At 53.6% G+C, this 27420-nt stretch overlaps 1 protein-coding gene across 1 annotated transcript; it reads left to right on the forward strand.

Annotated features, from left to right (window-relative positions):
• Mmp2 (matrix metallopeptidase 2) lies at positions 1 to 23697 on the forward strand. The gene is made up of 13 exons (XM_076837632.2): positions 1 to 470; positions 3230 to 3456; positions 4340 to 4488; positions 5470 to 5598; positions 5828 to 6001; positions 8766 to 8939; positions 9679 to 9852; positions 11446 to 11601; positions 12998 to 13139; positions 17071 to 17207; positions 18291 to 18450; positions 21330 to 21439; positions 22857 to 23697. The coding sequence occupies exons 1-13, from the start codon at positions 318 to 320 to the stop codon at positions 22958 to 22960; spliced, it is 1989 nt and encodes a 662-aa protein (XP_076693747.1). The 5' UTR covers positions 1 to 317; the 3' UTR covers positions 22961 to 23697.
• Positions 23698 to 27420: the final 3723 nt, after the last annotated feature.

Raw genomic sequence — 27420 nt, forward strand, 5'->3', positions numbered from 1 at the left:
CACATCTGGCCGCTGCCCTCCCTTGTTTCCGCTGCAATCCAGACTTCCCTCCGGCGGCGGCTGGAGGCTGAGCCTCTGGGGCTTTAAACATACAAAAGGGAGGCCACCGGGACCTGCGAGACCAGGGGCCGCGGCGCGGGCTGAGGGCGCGGGCACCGGACCATGAGAGGCTGAGCCACGCGACGCCCAGGCGACCCAGCCAGGAGCCCCCTGCACGCGGGACTGCGCTGCAGCTGCCAGCTCCAGCCCCGCGGCGACGCGGCCACACGCACCGAGCCAGCGACCCCCGGCGACGCGTGGGGCCCGGGAGCTGAAGGATGCCGGCGCGAGGGGCCTGGGTCGCGCTCGCCCGCCCGCTGCGTGCGCTCTGCGTCCTGGGCTGCCTGCTGGGCCGCGCCGCCGCCGCGCCGTCCCCCATCATCAAGTTCCCGGGCGATGTCGCCCCCAAGACGGACAAAGAGTTGGCGGTGGTGAGTCGCTGCGCTGGCCTCAGGAGCCAAGTTTAGACCAACTTCGGAAGTGAAGGATGGGGGTCCCCCGCGGGGGTCACGGGCGCGGGGGAGGGTCCCAGAAGCAGCTGGGGGGGGGGGGTCCTCGGCGAGCTGAGGGAGGGCTGGGCTTTGTAAACAGTGCGGAGCTTTGTGAGTGGACACAGCCCGGAGCAGCAACTTGGCAACCTTCAGGACACATGGGGGCGTGGGGGGGGGGCATAAGGACAACATCCAGGCGGAGGGTCAGGGGGAGACGGGTGGGTGCTTTGACAGAGGTTTGGAAAGGGCTCTTTTTGCAAATAAGGAGTGCTTGGGTGTCTGGGGGGTGGGTAGGGGCAGGCCTCCTACACCTCCCTTGGACCCTCTGGGGAGCCGGCATCAGAACCTTGGCAGGCATCTTGGTAGGCCTTTGGCAAACAGCCTATGAGGTCCCTTTTGCAAACGGGGGACTTTGGAAAGGTGGTGCTTTGGCGGATCATTTGCATGAACAAAAGTCCACAGGAGGATGACCAGAATGGGGCTTGGAAAACTCCTGGGAACTTGGGCACACTTCTGGAGAGGGATCTTTGGTCCCCGCTCGGCTCCAGGGGACCCCTAGGCACATAACTGGGGCAGGAGGGAAACCGGGCACATCTTTTTCCCCTGGCTACTGGGCAAGTTGGCCAGAAAGGTCAACGGGTGAGCCACGGAAAGTTTCCTCGAACTTCTCCAAGGGTCAGGAGACCGATGGCGAGGACCCGGCGAGGACCCGGCGGCCCGGGCGGGCGGGGTGGGGGGAGGGAGTGGCAGGCGCGGGTGAGCCCGGCGCGTGGGGCGGGGGCGGACTGAGCCCTGCCGGGGTCGGAGAGCGGCCAGGAGCCTCCCTCCTGGAGGAGCTCCCGAGCTGCGGCTCAGATGTTGTTTTGCGAGCGCGCGCTCTTGGCTCGCTGAGCATCCTGGCCTCCGCGTTGCATAAGCCGCGGGCCAGGCGGCAGAAAGCATCTCCCCTGGCCCTGAAAGCACCGCGGGCCGTGGCCCACTCAGGGACCACCGGACATCTGTCTCCCGGTTGCCTCTGTCACCCTCGAAATCCCTTACCCTCCAGGCAGCCCCTGCCCCAGTCTGTGCAGAACAGGAACCCACTGCCCTCTGCCCACTCCAAGCACCACCCCTGCCCCCCAACACACACCGTCTGTCCCCTGGGTGGGTGCAGTGGGAGATCTTAAATGTTTAGAGGTCTACTTTTTTCAGGTTGGCATAGTGATGTGCCCTTTGGTTGGCCTGAGTGGGACTGTGGACCATGACAGTGGTCTCTGAGTTCATACCTTCCATGTCAAGTAGAGGTCTGGATTGCCCAGAGCAGTGCTTCAGAAGAGGGGCTCTGGGCTTAGACTCCCTGCCTCAAGTCAAGGAGTACATTAACCAACTGCCCTGATAATCAGTTTTTCTTTTTGGGGGGAGGGGGTGGTACTGGGAATTGAACTCAGGGGCACTCGACCACTGAGCCCCATCCCCAGCCCTGTTTTGTGTTTTATTTAGAGACAGGGTTTCACTGAGTTGCTTAGTGCCTCCCTTTTGCTGAGGCTGGCTTTGAACTGGAGATCCTCCTGCCTCTGCCTGCCCAGTGGCTGGGATTACAGGCGTGCACCTCTGGGCCAGGCTGGCCTCATAATCTCAAGCAGCTGATTTAACTTCTAGAGTCTCAGTTTCTTCACCTGCAAACCAAGGGTAATAATGGTACCCATCTTGGGGTGAAAAGAGAAGTCATGGTGTAGACACTTAGTGTTGACACTTCTAAGGGTACCTGGCACTTGGTGAACACTCAGTAAGCAGCAACCCCTACTGCTCTTCTATGGTGATTGTTGTTAGACTCTCTTTACCCCTTTCCTAACTACCCACAATGAGGTTAGGGCCACTGTTGTAAGATCTCCTGGCTCCTTTCACCTCTCCAACATGGACCTTAGCACTTACTCAATTTCACACTTACTTGTGTGTGATCCATCAGCCCCCCTCCCCTACCTTGCACTGGGATTTGAACTTTAGAGACCAGAAATGCCTGTCTTGTTTATCGGCTTGTCCCCAGCAGTAGTTGAGGAGTGGCAAATGATAGACACCCTCATGCATTCATCTGATAAATGAATCGGCTGGTCCCTGAACCTCTACAGGGGGACTGCTTGGTTTGGGGTTTCCTTTGGCAAGAGCCACTGAAGAAGAGGACCACTTTGTTTTTGAAAATGTCAGATCCAGGATTTGAAGCCAGGTTCTGTCTGCTGCTGGAGCTCAAACTCATAACCCTTGAAGCTCTTGGTGAAGAAAAGGGAGGAGAACAATCCCTAAGTCACCAGCTGTAGGTGGCTAGCTGAGATGACAGGGATAAAGGACAGGTGCTGGAAGGTTTTGCTCCACTGTGAGCTCTGGAGTCAGATGGCTTGGTCCTGAATCCAGATCTGCCATTTTTGAGCTGTGTGATTGTAGCAACTTTCTCCTCTGTGCTTCATTTTTTCCCTCTTTATGCTGAGGATAATAATATCTGCAATTCCCGTGAGCAGTGAATGTGTCGATGTTTAATGACTTCAATGCTAGAGCACATAGAAGCTCCCTGCACAGTAGTGGGGCTGTGCTTTCTACAGCTGTTATGTCACTCAGCAAGTGAGTGACAGCTCTGGTTCAGCGCTGGAGGCGGGTCCCTGGAGCGTGATTTGGTCAGTGATACCTACCTGACTGTGGCTCCTTCTCCCCCGACTCTTCATTTCCTCCAGCAATACCTGAACACCTTCTACGGCTGCCCTAAGGAGAGTTGCAACCTGTTTGTGCTGAAAGACACCTTGAAGAAGATGCAGAAGTTCTTCGGGCTGCCCCAGACAGGCGAGCTGGACCAGAGCACCATAGAGACCATGCGGAAGCCGCGGTGTGGCAACCCCGACGTGGCCAACTACAACTTCTTCCCCCGGAAGCCCAAGTGGGACAAGAACCAGATCACCTACAGGTGCCAGGGCAGGGCTGGGGGAGGCAGGGCCATGGGGCTGAGGGACACAGGGTGTCCTTGGGCCTGGCTTTCTCTGCTCAGGGGACCCACGAGGTCTCTTTAGTCAGGACTGACCATCTCAGGGGGGTTGCATGCAAGGCTCTTGGTAAATGGAGTCAGACAGACCTGGACTCAGATCACACACTCACTAACCAGGGGGTGTTGGGCTTTTTTTTTTTTGGGGGGGGGGATACCGGGGATTGAACTCAGGGGCACTCGACCACTGAGCCCCATCCCTAGCCCTATTTTGTATTGTATTTAGAGACAGGGTCTCACCGCGTTGCTTAGTGCCTTGCTTTTGCTGAGGCTGGCTTTGAACTCACCATCCTCCTGCCTCAGCCTCCCAAGCCACTGGGATTACAGGCGTGCACCACTGCACCTGGCTGGGCTTCTTAATTTTGGGGGCTCCAAATGTTGGTTTTCTACTCCATAAAATGGGGCATTAAAAACTCTTCCTCATAGGGTTAATTGTGGGACTAAGCTAGATGGAGTATGAATAAAGGTCTTCCAGAGTCTGACGTGTGGCAAGAGTGTAATAAGTATTAGTTGTTACTCTTATTGGAGGGACCTTGGGGTAGGAAGGCAGTATTCCAGTGTGGGCTGTGGTGCCAGATTGCTTCATCCCAAAGGAAAGGAATAAAGCACAGAGAAGTTAGGAAACTTGCCTAAAATCACACAGCTCAGAGGGAAGCCTCTGTGCTCATGCATGCACTTGCATGCTCACAGACACACACCTGCCCACGAGCACACTTCACACTTGCACACCCTCGCACACAAGCACACTTCACACACGCACACCCTCGCACACACGCCTGAGTGCTCACCTGCCCGTCCACCCCTCCAGGATCATTGGCTACACTCCTGATCTGGACCCAGAGACAGTGGACGATGCCTTCGCACGCGCCTTCCAGGTCTGGAGCTCCGTGACCCCGCTCCGGTTTTCTCGCATTCATGACGGAGAGGCTGACATCATGATCAACTTCGGCCGCTGGGGTAGGCAGAAGAGGGGCTGGCGGGGGCTGGGGGGTGGGTAGAGACCAGGGGGCTGCATGGACATCAGAGAGACTGGGGATCCTGGGTGACTCAGGTCGCAGTAGCAGGAGTAGACACGGGGATGGTCCAGCGGGGGCAGCACAGCACAGGCAGACACCAGAGCCCCGTGGCCGGGAGCTCAGGGGACGGACGCGCTGGAGCCAGGGAAGCCCTGAGTGGCTACTCTGTTGAGCAAAGGGCAGCTCTGAGTGCGCGTGGCTATTTAAATTGAAACTACTAAAGACATTTTTTTTTAAATGAAAATTCAGTTTCTTGGCCACACAGGTCCCATTTCAAGTGTTCAGGGTCCCCATGAGGCTAGTGGCTATCCTGGCCGATGGCCCTGTAAGGAGCTGTAGTTAGAAGGTCAGACACTGGAGCAGTGTAGACATGGGAGTTAGCAGTTGGAAGCTGGGGTCAAGGCCACCGCTGGGCTGGTGGTGTGGGCACTGGCGGTACATAGACTTGAAGGTGGGTGGTGTGGCAATGGGTCCAGGGGACAGGCACAAAATCAGTGTAGACGTGCTAGGAGGGCTAGACCTCAGTAGCAAAGCAGGCCCGGGGGTGAGTGCAGTGAATGTGGGTGACAATGTGACATGAAGGAAGGGACACCATGAAGAGGGCAGTGTGGGCAGGTAGACCCTGGGGACAGCGAGAGTCAGTGGCGAGGACATGGGTGTGGCTTTGTAGGCCTGTGGGTGGGTGCGGCGTCCCTGGGTAGGCACAGTCAGCGAAGGCAGGTGGTGCCCGGAAGGGGGTCGTGTGGACCGGACGATGGTGAGAGGCCACAGAAGCTCCGTTCACGCCCTGTGCTCACCATCCCTGGGTCACCCCGGTGGGTCAGGGGCTGGGACAGATGGCAGATGGTGCAGGAGTGCAGACGGGGTAGGGACGGCCCCCGGGTCCACGGGGTAAGCAGAAGCTGAGGCCCGTGTGTTCCAGAGCATGGCGACGGCTACCCCTTCGACGGCAAGGACGGGCTCCTGGCTCACGCCTTCGCCCCGGGCACGGGGGTCGGGGGAGACTCCCACTTTGACGATGATGAGCTGTGGACCCTGGGAGAAGGGCAAGGTAAGATGGTGGCCCTCGGCCTGCCCCAGGCCTCCTCGCCAGTCCCCTGCAGCTTCCTGTCACCTGGCAACAGGACCATGGCTTCCCTAGCAACCTGGGGCTTCCCCTCTGCTTCCGTGGGACCAGGCGGATGGAAGGGAAGGGAAGTCACAGCCCCGGTGACTCGGAAGCCTGGTGTCCAAAGAAAGCCAGGAGGTTGAACCCCCCACCCTGCCCCGTGTCGCCCCAGTGGTCCGCGTCAAGTACGGGAACGCCGACGGGGAGTACTGCAAGTTCCCCTTCCTCTTCAACGGCCGCGAGTACACCAGCTGCACGGACGCGGGCCGCAGCGACGGCTTCCTCTGGTGCTCCACCACCTACAACTTTGAGAAGGACGGCAAGTACGGCTTCTGCCCCCATGAAGGTGAGCAGCCCCTCTCCACCGCAGGCCCCAGCCTTGGGGGCTCCCTGCTACAGCCCCATCTCCAGACCCCACAGGTCGGTCAACCAGGGTCCCCCCAGGACCCCAGCCCAGGCCGTCCCGACTTGAGCCGTTGCTGTGTCTCTCTCACCTGCGTCATCATAGCCTGGTGTCCCGTGATGATGGGGACACATTCTAAGAGGTGCATTGGTGGGCGGTTCCACTGTTGTGTGAAATCGTACCTACCCGTGCTAGGATGGCGACGATGTCACTAGGAGCTGTGGCCCCATGGACCACTGTCGTATATGGGATCTGTGGTCGGCTGAGACATCAGGTGGCTTGAGAAACCGGGTTTCCTTCCCAGTTTGGTTCGATCAGTGCAGGTGTTTCAAGGCCACGGTTGGCATCACTGTTTGTGAAGTGGCTGGTTTAGTGTGTTGATTATTCTTTCTAACATACGTGAGAACAAAGTTAGAGCCACTAAAGTGGCCAGGGGTTCTCTGTGGGACCATTTCTACACTCCAGTCAGGTGGAAAGAGGCTTGGAGCCGGGTGGAAAGTCTCGCTGAAGGATGGGAGGCAGGTCTCAGACCAAGCTGGAACCTGACATGGCTGGGGACTCAACCCTGGGACTATCGGCCACTGTTCCTGCACAGGTCCCGCTGACAGAGCTGCGGGGTGTGTGTGTGTGGGCGTGCGCTCTCGCATGCAGGCTAGCAGTCCCGCTGTCTGGCTCTTGTGGACTCTGTCCTGTTGTCCAGCTGATATCTCTGTTTTGGCGAAGACATCAAGCTTGACTTGATATTTTTGGGTGTGTTTTTGTCAGCATTTGAAATAACATTTTCAAAGATCTTTGAAGCCATCGAGAAGGAACGGGATCAAAAAAAAGGGTAACGATATTGACTCAATCCTTTCTAAAACCATCCTTGACACACCTTACAATCATAAAATTATAAAAAAGTCTATAGTCTTCCATATTGGATCGAGTCAGCATGCTCCATGATTCTCCTGATCAAAAACCCAGAAGATTTGGGGAAAATGGGAGAAAAATCTGAAAATGTGTCTAAATGCTACCTTCTTCTCCATCTGATAAAGCATCTTCAGTTCCTATAAAGTCTCTACATCATTTGGGGCTATAATTGTACATGTCCATGTCCATGACGAGTGTCTCTGTCCCCATTGTGACTTAACACCAGACAGCGTCCATCTTGACAGAAGAAGCAAATAGCTTGCGAGTTGTCTTCCTGTTTACACTTTATTACCAAAGCTAAGTGCTGCGTTAAGTAGGCGTTCAAGCCATCGACCATAACAAGCCAGACATTGTTAAAGAAGACATTTTCTGTACCTTGTATTTCCCGGGGGGACATGCAGGTGACACTAACCTTCCCTGAGTCGGCTGTTCTAATTGGAACAGGGGGCCCCCAGAAGAGGAGGTGAAGCCGCTGTATTTCATAATTTGGGGAGGGTTTCCCCTGCCTTGGACACGAGCGGTCGACTTGGTCTGTGGCCAGGTGTGGGCCTGCACCACGTGCCTGTTTGGGGTTCCTGTTACTCAGACCCTCCTGACTGCTGACTCAGTGTCTGCTTCCCGCCCCCCTCACTGGGAACTGGACCCAGGAGGGAGGATCTGAGCAGAGACAAGGGCTTTCTGGGTGGCAGAGGCCCGGGGCTGGACCTAGTTGAATTAACACTTCACCTTTCCCCATCTGAGGTCACCAGTTTCTGGACTCTGTGTGTTTCTCTTCCTGAGGTGCCATGGTTTCTGGCATGATGGGACAGTGTCTCCTGTTCAGGGGAGAGTGGAACAGAGAGGAGAGGGTCCTGGGTCCCGTGGTGGGAGGAGGGCTGGGCTCCTTCCTGGCCATGCTGGAGTTAACTGGGACTGGTGAGGTCACCGCTGGCTCCATTGTGCACAGATGGTCCTTGTTACGCACTTGTGGTTTTGCTAGTTGGCAATTCCAGAGACACACCATTTTGTAGCTTTGGGACAGAGGAGGGGACGGGGGAGTAGGAGAAGAACCTAAGAGAGAGAGAGAAAGAGAGAGAGAGAGAGAGGTCACATCGTGGGTCCCACCTTCTTCCCCAGCTCTCCAGCATGGCTGCCCTGGGGAGGCCAGAGCGGGAGCCTGGAGAGTGTATTGAAAAGTTCCCAAGGGCAGAGCCTCCTCCTGTCCCCTCCTCTCCCTCCTGCAGGGACCACAGAGGGACTGTCCAGGAGAGGGCCTCTGATTGACAGGAGGTGAAGCCACATAGGGTCACCCGTGCATGTGATGGTGTGTGAGAGGAGTGGAGATGATGTGCTGGTAGTTGTCAGTTACAGTCTCCATCCGTGTCCTTATTCCTGTGACCAGAAACACTTCTGGAACCCGGTGTTCTCTGAGCCTCAGTGTCCCTGTCTGTCAGATGGAGAGACTCATGGGGACATGCCCACCATGGATGGCATATTTAGCAGTCCACATGGAGTGGGTGTTGACCAGGCAGAATGGATGGTGACTTAGGACTGGGGAAGGGTTCTGGAGGTCCTGCTGAGTGCCATGTGTTTCCTGGCTGGTGTCCACAAGGTCCCAGGGCAGGGACGAGGTGGGCCAGGGGGCCAGGGGTCCTCTCTCCAGGAGCTTGGAGAAGCAGCTCCTTACCCATCAGCAGAGGATATGTTTGAATTTTAACCACACAGCAACTTCGCTGGTGTGACCTGGCAGGTGGCAGCCAGCCGGCTAGTGCCCGGGCAGAGAACTCTCTCTCAGTCACCCTCTCTCCTCCACTCGCAGCCCTGTTCACCATGGGTGGCAACGCCGATGGACAGCCCTGCAAGTTCCCCTTCCGCTTCCAGGGCACCTCCTACAACAGCTGCACCACCGAGGGCCGCACGGACGGCTACCGCTGGTGTGGCACCACCGAGGACTACGACCGCGACAAGAAGTATGGCTTCTGCCCTGAGACCGGTGGGTGTTCCCGCCTCCCCTGTCCACAGGGCCCAGCACCCTGCTGTCTCTCAGAAACCTGCCTGACCACCCCAACCTCCTCCCCAGGGTGGGTGCCAGCCACCTTGGTGGCTCTGATGCAGAAGTCAGAGCCCACGTGAGGCATTCACGCAGTCCAGCAGAATTGGTGTCACCCCAATGTCACCTCAGTTCAGCCAAATTGGTGACACCAGCTGTCACGTTGGGTGTTTCTTTCTGCCTCTGTCCGCCCGGCCCCTCCTGGCCTGCTTCCCCTCAGTCTCTCTGTCTCCATGTCCCTCTCTCCATCCCGCCCTCCTCCAGCCTCTTTCAGCAAGCCACCCTCAGGCCCTGACTCGGAGATTGGTTCCTGCGGGACCCTGCTGGTGAGGTCTGGTGGGGTCGCTCTCTAGTTGAGTGTGTTGGGACCCTGAGCCCTGCCCCACCTCCTGGTGTCTTGCCCCTGGGTTCACAGCCCCAGGAAGCTAGTGCCAGCTCCAGGATCTGGCAGTACCTGCCCTGGCCAAGCTCTTAATCTCTCCAAGTTTCAGTTTCCCCGGGCCTGGGTCCCCTAGGGGGCAGCACATGGTCCTCTGGCAGAGGGGTGATTGGCAGAGAGGGTGATTGGCGCAGGGATTGGGGAGTGCTTGCTGCCACGCCTGGGGTGTCTCAGCGTGGTCTGTGGACATCAGCATCATGCTGTCCTCCCCTGGTGACCTTGACCCATGCACCTTGCCCATAGCCATGTCCACTGTTGGAGGGAATTCAGAAGGGGCCCCCTGTGTCTTCCCCTTCACCTTCCTGGGCAACAAGCACGAGAGCTGCACCAGCGCCGGCCGCAGTGACGGAAAGATGTGGTGTGCGACCTCGGCCAACTACGACGATGACCGCAAGTGGGGTTTCTGCCCCGACCAAGGTAGGAGGCCCTTCACTGGGCAGATGGACATTCTCTCCACACCTCCAGCATCGACACTGCCCCCGGACACCCACCTGCCCCCGTCAGGGACACATACCCCAGGCCTGCACCTAGAGCAGAGACCCTGCCCAGCCCCTCAGGTGGACAGACGCAGCCTCCAGACAGTACCCCTCGCACCCCCGAGCTGGCCTCGGTTCCAGACCTTGCCTGCCACCTCGGCCACACCTCCAGGGCTGAGGCTACCACAGCATGTGGAGTCCCAGAGGGCGATTCTCCCTGGACACCTCCCCACTCTGACTTGAGAGCCTCAAGGAGCTGGGCAGGCAGCAGACCGTAGGGCAAAGGAGACCCTCCCTGAGCCGCCAGACCATCCTGACCCATCAGCTGTCCTCTGCCAGGTTGTGAGTGGTGGTCCCCATCTGTGCTGGGGACACAGCCAGCTGGGATAACCCCACCCCCCAGGCCTCAGGCTGGGGTGAGAGAGCCACCAGGAACAGCCATGGCCTCCCCGAGGAACAGTGTGCTTGGGTCCTGTGTCCACTCTAGGCTACAGGGCCTACGATGACCAGTGAGAGGGCTGGCCCAGGGCCTGCTGGGTTCGGTCAGCGTGTCTGTTTCCTCACAATGAGAGGGAGCTTGGCGAGGGCCACAGGCTGGCCCAAACCATTTTCTTACCCTGCCGATGGCCTGGCAAGGACACGGCTGGATTCACCTGCTGTGCACCTGAGGGTGGGCTTCTCCGTTGCCTGGACCGTGACTTTGAATTTTTTTCCTTGGGCTGCCACAACAAAGTGGCTATACCACTTCGACCCACATAAGTGGATTTTTTCATGCTCCTGGAAGGCTAGAAGTCTAAACCCAGGGTGCCCGTAGGGCCCCCAGGGCTGCCCCTCTCCACTCTCTGCTCCCTCATCACGTGGCCTTCTCCCCTCTGCTCCGTGCCGTCTCCGTCTCTCTTCTTGTCGTGGCATGGGCCCTACTGCAGCAAGGGCCACTCCACTCCGGTGTCTGGTCACCTTAATATTGTGTGACCTGATTTGCAAAGACCTCATTTCTAAATAAGGTCGCTTTCACATGTTCCCAGGGTTAAGACCTGAACGTATCTTTTGGGGGGCGGGGGATCAGTGAACGCACCCTGGGGCGTGTCTGCTGAGCCTGGCCAGGTGGAAATGGCGCTCGCCGCTCTCCCTGGGGCAGGAGTCGGAGAGCCACGGGCTGGCCCGGCAGCCCCCCCTCCTACCTCTCTGGAGACAGGAGTTTAGGAGCAGGTTTTGTTCCTTCTCTTTAAAGAGACACAAAGAGACGGGAAGCACAATTTTTAACACATGGGACTTTGAACTTTAGCAAAGGGGATTTGCAGGTGCTTTAAGCTTCCCTTCTGTATGACACTGCAGCCCCCTCTGGAGCGGGCCATGGGGACTTTGGCTGACCCTACTAAAAAGCAAGAGGCCTTCTGAGGACATGAGAAGTCAGTAGTGCAGCTTCCAGGGCTCCCCGCCCCGCCCTGAGGCTGTCCGCCCCAGTCCCCCTGGCTGGGCCATCTCACTGGAGTCTCATCTTTCCTTGTCCCTCTCTGCCTGCCTCGGCCCTCAGGGTACAGCCTGTTCCTGGTGGCAGCTCACGAGTTCGGCCACGCCATGGGGCTGGAGCACTCACAGGACCCCGGGGCCCTGATGGCCCCCATTTACACCTACACCAAGAACTTCCGCCTGTCGCAGGACGACATCAGGGGCATTCAGGAGCTCTACGGTGACTCAGCTTGGGGGCGGGGGGACCTGGGGGGTCGTGGGACCTGGGGGGGCCCAGGGTGTGAGGGGCAGGAGGGCCCATCTGGCCAGGACTGCTGGTGACAAGGGCTGGAGGCGGGAGTGGTGGGGACCTGGTCCTGGCGTGGGTCAGAGCAGTGCTTCCCGGTGGCGCCTCGGACTCCCGCTTTCCAGGGCTTTCCAGGCTCTGTGTGAGTAACTGTGACCTGAGAACGGTAGACTTTCAGGCCCCAGGTCACCCTGTGGTTTAAGCCACCCAGGGGGGTTTAGAATCCAGGAGGGTTGGTTGGCCACAAGTTGGAGTCTCCTGTTGTGTGGCGAGACCTTCATGAGATAGGAGTGGAAGTTTCTAGCCTTCTTAATATGATTTTATTTAATAGAAGTATGACCACAAGTCCCTGATATCAATGATTCATTTTTTTTGTTATCTGCTCACAGTAAATTTAACTAGAGTTTAAAAAGTCACTGCATTTCTTCACAAAAAGAAATTAAATATGTAGTGGTCCTTGGTGCACACCGGGAATCCCAGTGTCTGGGGAGGCTGAGGCAGGAGGGTCTTGAGTTCAAAGCCAGCCTCAGCAACTTAGTGAGGCGATAAGCAACTCAGTGAGACCCTGTCTCTAAATAAAATATAAAAAGGGGCTGGGGGTGTGGCTCAGTGGATAAGCACTCCTGAGTTTAATCACCGGTACTGGGGAGGAAAAAAAATATATACATATATATATGGATACAGATATAGATATATAGATATGTATGTATATGTATATAAAATTTGAACCAGGCCACAATTGTGCAGTGGTGTTTGGGGAAAAGCCTGGGGAACATCCAATTGGAGAAGAACCCAAGATCTGGACCTAGAGGTGCCGGGTCCAGAGCTGCCCCTGTCTTTGACCAGCTGCAGGAGATCTAGCAAGTCTTTACCTCTCTGGACTCAGTGTCCTCCAATGTGGCTGCTTATCGTGAGAGTAAAGGCATTGCCCTTGAGGAAGTGGCCACACCCCTGCTGCTGGACACCCAAGCAGCCCCCTGACTGCCCTGACTCTTGGCGCCATAAGAACCTGAGCCTTAGGTTTGAATTCCGGCCCCCATGTCTCGACCTTCCTGGGCCCCCGTTCCCCCATCTGTGAGCTGGGAATAGTGATGACCCCCACCTGGGGATGCAGCGAGAGCCCACTCAGGTGACATGAAGGAAGAGCACCGACAGTGTGTGTGAGCTTTGTTTCTTTCCACTCCCCTCTCCGTCCTGGGCAAACCCTAGACCAGAGGACATTTCTTTCTGAGCCTTAGCCAGATGCGTGGGCAGCCTTAGGGTCCAGCCTGCGGGGGACAACCCTTGGAGCCGGGGAGAATCTAAATTCAGCTGTCCCTCCCACCCCTAGGGGTCTCCCCTGACACTGACATCGACACTGGCACCGGCCCCACCCCTACACTGGGACCTGTCACTCCTGAGATCTGCAAACAGGACATTGTCTTTGATGGCATCGCTCAGATCCGTGGTGAGATCTTCTTCTTCAAGGACCGGTGAGTGTAGGAGCTCGCGTCTCGTCCCTCTTGCCCTCTGTCCTCTGCCCCTTTCCTTTATTCTTGTGTCCCCGTCCTTTCCTGAGGACCCCCCTGGGGGCCCCAGGACGACCAGTCTTCGCCTTGTGTCACAACACGCACGTCTGTAGCTGGCACCCTCAGCTCTGTGGGTGTCCTGGGTGTCTAGGCTTCCAGGGGCAGTGGGGGGTCAGGTAGACTCTGTATGTCACTCGTTCTTCTGGGGTCAGTGGCTACTCGTGGCAGATGACAGGATGCAAGAGGCCAAATCCCACCACACAAGGACATTGAAAGCTTCCATTTACATCATGTCTGAGACTATTTCACTGATGCAAATCCCGTGGCCACACCCAACGTCTGTTCTAAAGGATGGGTGGCAAAGCTGCATGGATGGCCGTGTATGGGGTCATCCCAAAGTGAAATGGAGGGGAGAACTGAGATCAAGCCAGGCTACCATTGGCCTCCTTGAATGGCCTTGCTCTCCAATGGCCTAATTGCTCTGGGTGTGGCAGGGAGGGACCAGATCCCTCATGCTATGCGTAAAGCCCCCCCCCCCCCACTTAACTAAGGTCTGAGCATCGCCCTAATGCCCTCCACTCCTGGATAATGGCTAGCAGTGTCTAGGTCCTCACTAGAGGGTCCATCGATCTCTCCATCATCCGCCCACCCACCCGTACTCACCTGCACTCATCCATCTATGCATTCACCCACTCATCCAGCCAGCCACCCACCCCTCATCCCCTCTCCTTCTGCCCATGGATCGCTCTATCTATTCACCCATTCGTAGGGTGTAGCGATGGGGAAGACGAACTCTGGCATTAGAACACTAGACTCCCCACATGCCGGCTGCCTAATCATAGCAACTTAATTAAGTACCTTCTTTTGTACCTCAGTTTCTTCATCTATAAAATGATGCTAGTATTCCAACATATCTCACAGGGATCCGGTGGGCTTAGTGCTTAGAACAATGCCTGACATGGAGTGAGTGTCTTCAGTCACATTAACTATTACTACTGACCACTAATTACTCGGCATCTGTTATGCCAGTTGCTTTGGAGGCTTTGGTAGCTGGAGGGCGGGGAAGGACTGCACTGGGGACAGAGGCCCTGCTCCATGTCTAGATGAGTGCTCTTAAAAGGAGGTTCATAGGCCTCCTGTACCAGAGTCACCTGGGGCATGAGTGCTAAATGTGTGGGTGTCTGAAATCGTGCCAAACCCACACCGTGGATTACTCCTCAGAAATTAAAAGAAATTAATTGAAATTAAATTAAAAGAAATGAGAAAGAATCTATTAACGAGAGGTGATGTCCACTACAGTGTGGATGAATCTCAAAATGATTATCCTGAGTGAAAAAAGCTAGGCAAGAAGAGATGCTGTAGTCAGGTGCTGTGGTGCACACCTGTAATCCCAGCGGTTCGGGAGGCCGAGGCAGGAGAATCTCGAGTTCAAAGCCAGCCTCAGCAAAAACGAGGTGCTAAGGAACTCAGTGAGACCCTGTCTCTAAATAAAAGACAAAATAGGGCTGGGAATGTGGCTCAGTGGTCGAGTGCCCCTGAGTTCAATACCCAGTAACCGCCACCCCCCACAAAAAAAAGAGTACATGCTATATAACTCATTTATGTAGAATTCTAGAAAATGCAAACTAACCTGCAGTGACAGAAGGCAGATCAGAGGTCAACTGTGGAAAGATGCGAGGATAAGTGGGCACAAGGTGATCAATACATTTCTACTTCTGATTATGGTGATGGCCTCCCAAGGTAAACATAATTCTAAACTTATCAAATTCTGTGCTTTAAATGTATGCAATTTATTGAACGACCATTATGCATCCACAAAACTGTTTTTTAAAAAGGTGGGCTTCTGCCCCCAGCCCTTTGGCTGCACCCTCTGAAGGCAGGCCCCCCTGGAATCTGCATGGTAGCAAAGTCCTGCAATAGTTCTGATGCACATTAAAACCTGTGCCTCACCAGTCTGGTTTGGGAAACAGGCATAAAAAACTGATAGTCACATGGCACAGAATGAAAGGAACGAGACTGCAGAGGCATTGGCAAAGTGCTTTTGTGGACAACCTAGGAAGCTTCACAGGGGAGCCAGCCTTTGAACAGGCGTTAAAAGGAAGTAGGATTCTGATGGGTGGCGATGGGGTGACCGGTTGGTTATTGCAAGAGACAGGGAAAATTGCAAAGCCTCTCCATGGACATGTGAAAGCTCCTGACTTACCCAGGGAGGAACAGGGAGCGTGAACTTGTGAAGAGCCTCCTCTGCTCCAGGCACAGGGCCAGGTGCCAGGGTGCAGATGCCCTCCCTCCCTGCCTCCCCAGGAGGGAGATGGCAGAGGCAGAGAGAACAGAGGCCCAAAATGCAATGATGAATCAAGCATCATCAGGCCCCAGGGCCACCCTGCAGCCCCCTGGTGGGATGGGGAAGAGGTGGGTGGGAACCGTGCCCTCCTGCAGTGTCCTTAGCCTGGGGCTCTTGCTCAGGAAGCCCTGAGCAGCGTGCAGAGGTCAGAGGGGCCCAGCCAGAGCCATCCCCACCTGCCATATCACACTTTCTTCCAAAAGGACTTTGATGCGACTCATTGAATTAATGAGTAAATACTTAAGCATTGAACATATGCAGAAATCAGTGCTAGACGCTGGGAGGGCAGGAAGATGGTACTGCAGGATGATTCAACTTGGCTTTTAGAGTCCAAAACCTCTCTGTGCTTCATTGGCCAAATCAGGGTCATGACACCTTCCTGTACCAGGGTGCTTGGCTGCAAGGAACCCAATTACCCTCCACTTGGGTTGGGAACTCATGAGGGCTTAAGCAGTGGAGAGAAATTGCTTTTATGTGATACAGTGTCCAGGGGTAAGGCTGCTTCCAGGGGCAGAAGAGGGTCGTTGACTCGTGGTGTTGATGCAGTGCCACTCTTGGCATTGACCTTTATCCCAAGGCTGGGTCTTCCCCTGGTTAGGAGAACAGTGTCAGTGCAATTGGAGTGAAAGGGTCCCCAAATCCAGCGGAGATGTACACACACATACCACACACACACACACACACACACGCACCACACATCTAGAAGTGAGATGATGAGATACAAGTTATCTGTTCTATCTTGTGCCAACATGAGTCATGGTAGCTGCTGAGTCGGTAACCATCGCCAGGGAATGGTGGGCTCTGATTGGCTGAGACCTGAACTTTGCAAACTTTGGTGTGCATTAAAATCATCTGGAAGGGTTACGGAAATGCAAATTCTCAGCCACAAGTCCAGAGAGTCTGCTTTATAGATCTCGGGGTGGGGGGGCACTTAATAATTTGCATTTCTAAAAAATCCACAGATGATACTTCTGCTGCTGGCCCAGGACCCACACTCTGAGGACCATTGGCTTATCAGCATCTACTCTTAGAATAGGGCCTGGGTCACAGGCAGTGGGGGCTGCTGGTGGTGGTGGAGAAGGGTGGGGCCTACATGTGAATTTTCAGAGAAAGGGTGATAGGGAAATAGATAGCAGATGCCGGGTAGACCATCAAGTGTGCAAACTAGACTGACTCTTTTTCAGAATTAAATTTTACAAGGCACGTAAAGTGTCTGGTACTCCGTGGATAAGATAAGATACTCTTAGAACTGATGATTCTGAGAAGCTGAGAAAAAGAAGAACACCGTGTCGGCCGAGGTCGCCAGAGGAGGCTTCCCCGAGGAAGTGGGGGCAGGGAGCAAAGGGGCTCTTCTCAGCCCCAGCACCTTGCGGAGGGACTCTGCCAAACCCTCCCTCCTCCTCCAGCCCTCCTTTCATCTTGTCTCCCCCTCACATCACAGGAGCACTGCTGGGGTGCTTCTGGTGGGCCTGGGGAGGCACATGTGGTCAGAGCTGCTCCTGGGTGACTGGAGGTGTGGTTTCCTAAGAGGCGTCCTCTTCCTGTCCCCAGGTTCATCTGGCGGACAGTGAATCCACGTGACAAGCCTATGGGGCCCCTGCTGGTGGCCACATTCTGGCCTGAGCTTCCGGAAAAGATCGACGCTGTGTACGAGGCCCCGCAGGAGGAGAAGGCCGTGTTCTTTGCAGGTGTGTGGGATGGCCCAGGCCCCCTCCTCTGCCCAGGCCACAGTCCCCGGGCACCTGTGTGTGCCTCTGCTCCTTCTTTCAGCAACGCTTCCCAGAGCATGGGACTCATCTGTCACCTGACACCAAGGAGCTTCACCCCCATGGAAACATCTCCTTTCCTTTGAATTATCTTTCGATCTTTCTGCTTCCTTTTCAAGAAGGAAGAAATCTCATTTTAGAGCCCGTGTGCCTCTGACATCTTTCTAGAGCTTGAGCCTTTGGCAGGCGGGTGCTTGAGATCGAATTTTTAAAAACTGCCGTTTTTCATTTTTAGCTTACACGTTTTTGTTGTTGTTGTTGTTTTTTGAACAGAGGTAGTTAGTATAGGAATAGATTATTTGATACGTGACATTGAGGCAGTCCCCTAAAGTTCTTTAAAGAAATTTATTTTTAAAGATTTCCAGTGGAATTCACTGAAAGCAAAAATTATAAATAAATAGTAGCACAAGGGAGTCTCTGGAATTCGAAAAATCTTCCAGATCGGGTGCAAAACATTTATTTGAGCATGTACTATGTCCTGGGTTTTGCTGGACTCTGGGAATGCAGAGGGAGACAGATCCTCAGGCTGCTAGGAGGGGATAAGGTTCGAGCTCTGATGGGGCCACCAAATGGGTCCCTGCTTTGGCCCGAGGTGGGGCTCAGTGAAGGCTTTCTAGAGTGCGAGAGGCTCATCAAGACCATGTGTAGCTGTTCTCCCCCCAGCCAACTCCCCTGTCCATCCACGGCAACCCTGGGTCCTGACCAGGGCAGCTGCTGGCTGTCAGGGCATGTGCCTTTTTGTGGCAGGCATGACACTCTGTGGGCTCCATCTCGCCCACCGACTCACACTGACCTTTTCAGCCAGACACTTTCTCTGTTCTGTAATTGACTAATAAAACCCTGTGTGGGGGGCCCAATTCCAGCGCTGAACCCCTATGTGAGCAGGAAGCTGTCCCCCACTGAGAATGGCTGTCGTGGGGTCCCGTGCCAGACAGATGATGGGAGGGACAGCCTGGCCTGGGGGACTTGGCACCAGCCACCAACGCACCCTCTCTTCCACCCCAGGGAATGAGTACTGGGTCTATTCTGCCAGCACCCTGGAGCGAGGCTACCCCAAGCCGCTGACCAGCCTGGGATTGCCCCCTGATGTGCAGAAAGTGGACGCCGCCTTCAACTGGAGCAAGAACAAGAAGACATACATCTTTGCTGGAGACAAATTCTGGAGGTAAGGGAAGCTGTGGGCAGGGGAGCAGTGCAGTGGATTGCATGCAAGAAGACACTGTGGCTTGATGCCTCCTGGGTCAAGTTCAGAGGTCAGTGGGCCATGAATGCCCCCCCTGGCCTCTGACCTGCCAGGGCTGCATCCCTTCTAAGAAGTCACCAAGGAGTGAAGCATCCTTGTGCACACGGCTGGCATAACGCTGGTCAGAGTCTCCTGGCCTTCATAGCTGCCTTCTATTTGGGTTCGTGTCTAGTCTGGAGCCCGTCTCTTTGGTTGACTCACTGAAGAAGGAGGGAATAAAATGAAGACAAGATAACAGCTGCTCCTGTCAACACTGCGTGTCCCACACTGTTCTAGGGGCTCTGGGAGACACTGATTGATATTATTCCCATTTTGCAGAAAGGCTAAACACCTAACTTAAAGTCCCAATGCCATGTGGGGAAAGGTGAAGCTTCGAACCCTGGCTCTCCCAGAGACCATACTAGTTAGTCTACATTGCCCCTGATGTAGTGGAGTCCCAAGAGGTGGGCACAAGAGTGCAGGGGTGACAGAGGGGACATGCAAAGGCAGCCGCCGCCCACAGGAGCCAGGATCCACAGTGGAACCTGCAGAAGCAACAGGAACTCTCTGGAGTGTCCACCACGGGCCCAGCAGCTGTGGGAGCCGACTGGCAGGGGAACAGTTTGGAGGCAGGTGGCTCTCTCTCTGCTCCAGGTCATTTGAAGAGAAGGGTCCAGTTCTGAGAGGCCACTATCAGGGCTAAGGACCCAGACAGCCCCATGTCCAGGAATGGTTGGCAAGAGGCAGCCCAGGTCTTAGGAGTTTGATGACAATTGTTGACACTTAACATCTGAGGCCCCAAGAAATAAGCTGGACAGAGCCAGGGTGGCGGCTTCTCCTCTCTGCCCACCCCTTGCTTTCTCCACTGTGATTTCTGGTTCATTTGGTCATTTAAGAAGGCCAGACTGGTGCACGAAGGCTATGGGGGTGACTTTCCAACCTGTCCCCACTAGTGTTCCATTCTTCTGTGGCTGTCACTACATCTGGGTCCTACCCAGGAGCTCCGCAGAGGGACATGCTATCTGCCATCCCCCAAACAATCCTGCTTCCTCCAAGGCCCCCTGCCCTGCCCCAGCTGCCCTGATTTAAAAGCTGCTTATGTCCCCAGCCTGCCAGCGCCGGGGTGGAATGCTAAGACACTTAGCGACCTAAGCTGATTGATATCTCAGGCCTCAAAAGGAAAACAGTCAGTCAGGAAGCCACAGAGCGGGCCTTGTGCCCACAGGCCCTGGGACACTCCCAACCACACCCACGTGCTACGAGTGGCATCTCAGCTTCCCAGGTGCTCCGAGGTTCAGATCTGAGAACCCTGGATGGCGAGGGGCACAGGATCACACAAACAGGAATCTTAGAATCGGGAAGCCCTGCAGTCTTCCTGGCAAGTGTTGGAAGGATTTCCACAGTCACCCCTCCCACGCACCGTATGTGTGGAGACACACGATAACAGATGTGTTCCCGTGTGAGCGTGAGTGTGCATGCACACACACTGACTCACCGGCTGTGGCAGTGCCCGGCTGGGTTTCCAGGCAAAGTTATCTGCCTTCCAGGCCTTCTCCATATCAAGCCCACCTCCTCCTAAAGCCAGGGGCCAAGGTGGACCACCGGTACTACCCAGGTAGCTCCCTGAGCTCTCTGTGGAAGGGATAGAGCCAAAGGGCTGCTCAGAGGCCCTGGGCTGGGCTTCCAAAGGACACATCTCTCCCAGAAGAGGTCATTGATGAGCTTGAGACTGCAGAGGCAGAACTTACTGGAGACGGAAAGAGAGTCCCTGAGTGACGGAAGGTGAGAAGCAGCTTCCAGAATACCGTGAAGCTTCCTCTGAGTCCACAGATATACACGCAACCTCTTCTATGTGCCGGGAGGCAGTGTTCAGGGAACATTCACCTCCTGTCCTCGTGGAGCTTACAATAGAGTGAAAGTGACAGGAATACACTGGAGGCAAATGATGGTGTCGGTCCTTATGGGCTAGTGCCCAACCCTGGCCTGAAGCTGTGCATGGCACCCGGATTTCTCATTTTAGGTAAGTGCTATTTTCAGCCCCATGCTTATGACGCTCAAGAAGGTCGAAGACACACAGGTTAGGAAGCTGGAACACAAATATCCTCATACCTGCTCCACGCTGCAGAGGAGAACCACCCGTGAAACCTCTCCAGGCAGTGTGCCAGCCCATGAGCAGCACTGTTCAAGATGGCGGGCGCAGAGGGGCAAAGGGAAGAAGAAGACACAGAGTCCCCTTCCAAGCCAACATGGCATGCCATCCCACTGTGTTCCTCCTGGAGGAGAAGAAATGGGTGGCATTCAGTCCGCCCTGTGACTAACAGGCCTGGCTCACACCCACCTCCTTGCATTGTAGCCTCACCCTCCCGGCCACCGTCATCTCCCAGGACGTGGGTTGTCATCACCACCTGACAGATGAGGCAGCGGCAATTTGTTCAAACTACACAGTGACAACTGTGGGGCGGGTCCCCTTCCATGGGCCCTGGGCCAGTGCTCCTCAGATTGCAGCAGGGATTTGTAAGGGACTAACATTTCCCAAACACCTACCAAGTCCTAGGCTCAGGGACAGGCAGATACTTTGCATGCCTGTTTGGCAGCGATCACAAGATTTTTTTATGTCCTTAGCGAGTGGTGGTGTTGGGCTTCAGACCCTGGCCTGACTCCTGGCACTTGCCCTCTTTCTGGGTGCCTCTGGGAAGGGCCAGGCAGGGTTTCCCAGGCCCCCTCAGGAGCCATCCTCTGGGTCCTCTCTCCCTTCCAGATCTTGGGGAGTGGCCTTCCGAGAGGCCTATTGGTCCACCGTGTCTCCTTCTCTTTCCTGACAGATACAATGAGGTAAAGAAGAAAATGGATCCCGGCTTTCCCAAGCTCATCGCAGATGCCTGGAACGCCATCTCGGACAACCTGGATGCCGTTGTGGACCTGCAGGGCGGTGGTGAGCCCCCCAGGCCTCTGTCCGCTTTCGAGGACTCCCCACCCCCAGCCGGGGGGGCCGTTCTGCTCTAGCACACACTCCTTCATTGTGCAGGGCCGGCATGCTGGGCCCCAGGAAACAAACCAGCCCCTTCAGCCCAGTGCTGGGAAGGCGTCCAGACCCCTGACCTCTCTTCCCCCAGCCAGGCTCCAGGCAGTGAGACCTAAAAAGGCCCCTCACACAGCTGCAGGGCCTCCAGCCAGGGTGGGGGCAGGGAGGGAGGCCTTAGGGGGCCAGCAACATGGCCTGGTGCCCTGGATTCATTCTGGGGCTTGGTCCAGGCCCTTTAGGGTTTTGCAAGAGGCCTTCGATTGCCTCCCATCAGCAGAAGGACGCTCCACTGGGGACAAGGCCAACTCTGCCAGGCTCTCTGTCTGTTCCTTTGCTGAGCCAAATAGAACCAGCATCATCAGCAAGGGATAGAACTGAGATTTGAAAGCTGTATCCTGAGAAGGCTCCCTGTGAGCTTTCTAGGGCCCTGGAAATGAGTTCAAGTTGGCTTTGGAGAGGCAATTTCAACTCAATTTCTCAAGATCCTTTGGAGTTCCTACTATATGCTCAGCACAGAGCTCTGAACTCCAGGTCCTACGTGAGCAAGTAGAAGGACTGTACCATCAAGTGCAAGGCTAAGTGTGCGGTCAGGTGTGAGGCTAAGGATTATCTTCAACTGAACATCTGTTGAGCACCTACTGTGTGCTAGAGTTTGAAACAAAGTAAGTAGGATCGTATATATGAGGGGGAGTTGACAGATTCTGAAGCCTGGATGGGCCACACAGCACAGGTGAGACAGGAGGCAGAGACAGTAGGGAGTAGTGAGGTCTGTAGTGAACCAGCGAGTGTGCAGGAGGGCCCAGTTGCTTTGCAGCTTCTGACAGTTGTCAGCCTGCACAGATTGAGATCTCATGTTCTTAGATATTCTAGTTATTTTAGAAAGAAGCCAGAAGTCTATATTCCTGTGACATTTCCAGATGTTTACATGTTGGCAACTTACTCAAAATGAAAGATAAAAACAAAGAAGCTCGTGTGAGCCGAATAAAAGCCATCTGTGGGCCTGGGAGGGCTGGATGCTTCCTGGTTGCCCACTTCGGGTGTAGGAAAGTGCTTGGTTGGATGCTTGTGCCAAGGGGAGTGCTCACACTATTCCTAACAGCATATTATCTAATTTAATCCATCACAAGTTCTAAGAGGTTGGTGTCTCTGTCCCCATCCTAGACCTTACTCCCATAAGCATTTCCCTTCCTTTGGCCCCAGAAGGGTTTTTTTCTGGCTCAAAACCTTCTTCCCTGTGCCAGGCAGACATTCCAGTTCCCAGGAATCCTCTGGGAGTGCCAGAATCTCAGGATGGGTGGTCACAGTCTCGTTTCCCTCTCTGTCCCAGGTCACAGCTATTTCTTCAAGGGTGCTTATTACCTGAAGCTGGAGAACCAGAGTCTGAAGAGCGTGAAGGTTGGAAGCATCAAATCCGACTGGCTGGGCTGCTGAGCTGCTCCGGCTCCACAGGCCCTCCCTGTGGGTCCCTCCCACACCCGGGGCCTGTGCCTCTGCCCTAGGCTCTGTAGCTAATCAGCATTCTCACCCTCACCTGGTAATTTAAGAGTCCAGAGAGAGCCTTCATCCTTGCCCAAAGAAAGGTGCTGGATCGTACCCCTCCCGGTGTCCCTTCCCCCGAGTCTCACACCCCTCAGAGCCCCCACCAAGGAGATGCTCTGATACTGTCCATGCAGCCCTGCCTTGGGCTGACCTGGTGCTGCCTCACTTTGGGCTCTTCTCGCCCCACAAACCTCTGTGGCTCCCAGCAGCCTCAGAGCCAACAGAGACTGTCTCCAGAGGGCACTGGCGGCCCGACAGCCTGGCATGGGGCCGTGGGGTAGGGATGTGGCCAGGTGGCCACCCTAGACACCTGGCTTCTCACTGCTGGCTGCCTTAGAACCTTCCCTACGTTAGCAGTTTGCTTTGTGTGCACTTTCTTGTGATTTTTTATTTCCACCTTATGGCATTCCCGGACACAAGGGCTCAGGTGGTCTGAAGTCACCGAGTGACACATGCCAGCCCACCCAGCGCTGCTGGCCCGATCACTCCATTTAGGACGCCCTCCCGACGCGCAGCCTCCACTGGATGGAGGCCGACCCAGCCTCGGCTTCCCGCTCCGCTCCTCCGCCTCCCCTTTCAACCGTTCCCCATGGGAAGTGGTGACCAGTATCAATAAAGACACCAACTGAGTGGCCGTGTCGCCGTCTCTTTCTCAGCCCCCAGAGGGGGCTGCAGCCCATGCCAGAAGAGGAAACTGAAGAAGAGCCAGTGTGCCCCGGGAGGGGTAGGGACGGTGCGCGCCGGCGACATCAGAGCTGCCCGAAGAAACCGCGGGAGCCAGCCTCAGCGTGGGCGGGGCTGGGGGGGGGTCTCTGATGCGCATGCGCAAAGCGCTCCACCCAGCTGCCGGCTGAATGATACCCGAGGCTCCGGGTCGGTTTTCTCTCTGGGTCTGTTTCCTAGTGTGATACCTGTCCCAACGCTGGCGCTGACAGTGAGCAGCAACCATGTCACCCCGCTTCATGAGCAGCCTGCTGCGTGCCAGGTACTCCACATGCATCATTTAATTCAACCTTGGCAACCACCTCAAGAGGGGGAGACTATTTTAACTAGTGGAAACTAGGGCCAGGGACAAGTGGTCTCCCAGGGTCCTGTAGCTGTTAGGTAACAGAATGGAGGCAAGGCCAGAGGAGGACCTAGAGGAGGAACTTGACCCTCAGCCCAGAATCTCCAACAGCAACATGGCCCTCCACCTACCCCACAAGACCTTCCCCGGTCACCCCGAAGGACAGTAACCTGCTTGCTTTCTGAACACAGATGCTGTGATCAGAACCAGGGGAGCCCACTCGGCCTTCTGGCCCGGCTACCCGCCCCAGCTCTCCTCCTGTAGAAGGCCCCCAGCTGCTGCCAAACAGCAACCAAGGCCTGGATTCTTTTCAGAGGTGCCTGCCAGCTGTCTGATAGTCTGATGCCTCCAGGCCTTTCCTGGTTGGGCTGGTGGGGAAACAGGTGAGCAGCGCTCAGGACAGCACGGGGGCGACCTCAGTGGACCGAAAGTGGTCTTTTCTTTTATCACAGCCTGCCTACTGATCTGTGTTCTTGATCGCCCCGAACAGACACACTTTCTGCAGGTATCTGACTAAAAGAGCCCCAGCATATGCTGCCATTGAAGGTATGAGGAAGCCCTACTTGAAGACCACCTAGCCTGGGAAGCTTACATCATAGCTCGAATACACTGCTAATCAGGATCTCTGTTACATTGAGAGAAATTTCAGCTGATCCTCAACATGCCATTTCTTGAGTGGTTTTCTATGTACATTACACCTGATTTAATCCTTACTATAATCCTATGGGGGCAGGAATTAATCCCTTTGATGAGGCAAGGAGCTCAGAGAGATTGACTAACTCAAGGTTGCACAACTCTCTGATAGGGTTAGATGATTCTGAGATTCAAAGGTGGATACATTTAGAGGAGGAGCTATACCAATGCCCATACTGATTTTTTTCCTGGTTCCCTGCCTGCTGCAAGCAGAGTTTATCAGTAGGGATAAGTGGTTTGCCATCTTCATTCTTTTTTTTTATTTTTAAATTTGTCTTAATTAGTGATACATGACAGTAGAATGCATTTATGCACTTTGATATATCATACATAGATGGGATATAATTTCTCATTTTTCTGAGAGTACATGTAGTGGAATCACATTGGTCATGTAGTCACATAATTACATACAGTAATAATGTCTGTTTCATTCTACTACCTTTCCTATCCCCACATCCTCTTCCCTCCCCTCCCTTCACTTCCCTCCACCTAATCTAAGGTAACTCTATTCTTCTCCAGTGCCCTGTCCCCCTTGTTGTGTATTAGCATCTGCATATTGGAGAAAACATTCGGCCTTTGGTTTTTTGGGATTGGCTTATTTCACTTAGCATGATAGTCTCCATCTCCATCCATTTACTGGCAAATGCCATAATTCCATTCTCTAAAGCTGAGTAATATTCCACTGAAAATATATATATATATATATATATATATATCACATTTTCTTTATCCATTCATCTATTGAAAGACACTAGGTTGGTTCCAAAGTTTGGCTATTGTGAATTGAGCTGCTATAAACATTGACGTGGATGCATTACTGTAGTATGCTGATTTTAAGTCCTTTGGGTATAAGCCGAGGCATGGAATGGCTAGGTCAAATGGTGGTTCCATTCCAAGTTTTCTGAGGAATCTCCATATTGCTTTCCACTGTGGTTGCACCAAATTGCAGCCCCATCAGCAATGTATGAGTGTACCTTTTCCCCCAAGTCCTTGCCAACATTTATTGTTGCCTATATTCTTGGTGATTGCCATTCTGACTGGATTGAGATGAAATTTTAGTGTAGTTTGGGTTTGCATTGTTCTAATTGCCAGACATGTTGAACACTTTTTCATATACTTGTTAATTGATTGTATTTCTCTGTGAAGTGTCTGTTCAATTCCTTAGCCTATTAACTGATTGGGTTATTTATTTTTTTGGTGTTAAGTTTTTTGAGTTCTTTATATATCCTAGTGATTAATGCTTTATCAGAGGTGCAAGTGGTAAAGTTTTTCTCCTAATCTGTAGGCTCTCTTCTCACATTATTGATTGTTTGCTTTGCTGAGAAGAAGCTTTTTAGTTTGAATCCATCCCATTTATTGATCCTTGACTTCTTGTGTTTTAGGGGTTTTGTTAAGGAAGTCAGATCCTAGGCCTACGTGGTGAAGATTTGGGCCTATTTTTTCTTCTATTAGGCACAGGGTCTCTGTTCTAGTGCCTAAGTCTTTGATCTACTTTGAGTTGATTTTTACGCAGGGTGAGAGAGAGAAGTTTAATTTCATTTTTCTACATATGAATTTCCAGTTTTGCCAGCACCATTTGTTGAAGAGACTATCTTTTCTCCAGTGAATGTTTTTGGCACCTTTGTCTAGTATGAGATAACCGTATCTATGTGGGTTATTCTCTGTGTCCCCTATTCTGTCCCATTTGTCTATAAGTTCATTTTGGTGCCAATACCATGCTGTTTTTGTTTCTATAGCTCTCAGCCAAGTTCTATAAGACTTTAGAAGAAGAATTAACACCAGTACACCTCAAAGTATTCCATGAAATAGAAAAGGAGGGAACCCTTCCAACTTATTCTATGAGGCTAATATCACTCTGATACTAAAACCAGACAAAGGCACATCAAGGAAAGAAAACTGCAGACCAATATTCCTGATGAACATAGATGCAAAAATTCTCAATAAAATTCTGGCAAATCAAATACAAAAACATACCAAAAAGATAGTGCACCATGATCAAGTGGGATTCATCCCAGGGATGCAGGGTTGGTTCGACATATGGAAATCAATAAATGTAACTCATCATATTAATAGACATAAAAACAAGAAGCATATCATCATCTCAATAGATGCAGATAAAGCATTTGACAAAATACAGTACAGTTTCATGTTTAAAACACTAGAAAAGCTAGGGATAGAAGGAACATACCTCAACATTATAAAAGCTATTGATGCTAAACCCAATGCTAGCATCATTCTAAATGGAGAAAAATTGAAAGCATTCCCTCTAAAAACTGGAACAAGGCAAGGATATCCTTTTTCACCACTTCTATTCAACATCACCCTTGAAACTCTAGCCAGAGCATTTAGACAGAAGAAAGAAATTAAAGGAATACAAATAGGTAAAGAAGAACTCAAACTATCACTATTTGCTGATGACATGATTCAATATCTAGAAGACCCAAAAAATTCCACCAGAAAACTTCTAGAACTAATAAGTGAATTCAGTAAAGAAAGAGCAGGATATAAAATCAACAGCTATAAATCAAATGCATTCCTATATATTAGTAATGAATCCACTGAAAGAGAAATCAGAAAAACTACCCCATCCACA

Source organism: Callospermophilus lateralis, chromosome 18 (genome assembly GCF_048772815.1).
Source record: "Callospermophilus lateralis isolate mCalLat2 chromosome 18, mCalLat2.hap1, whole genome shotgun sequence".
Classification (NCBI taxonomy): Eukaryota; Metazoa; Chordata; class Mammalia; order Rodentia; family Sciuridae; genus Callospermophilus; species Callospermophilus lateralis.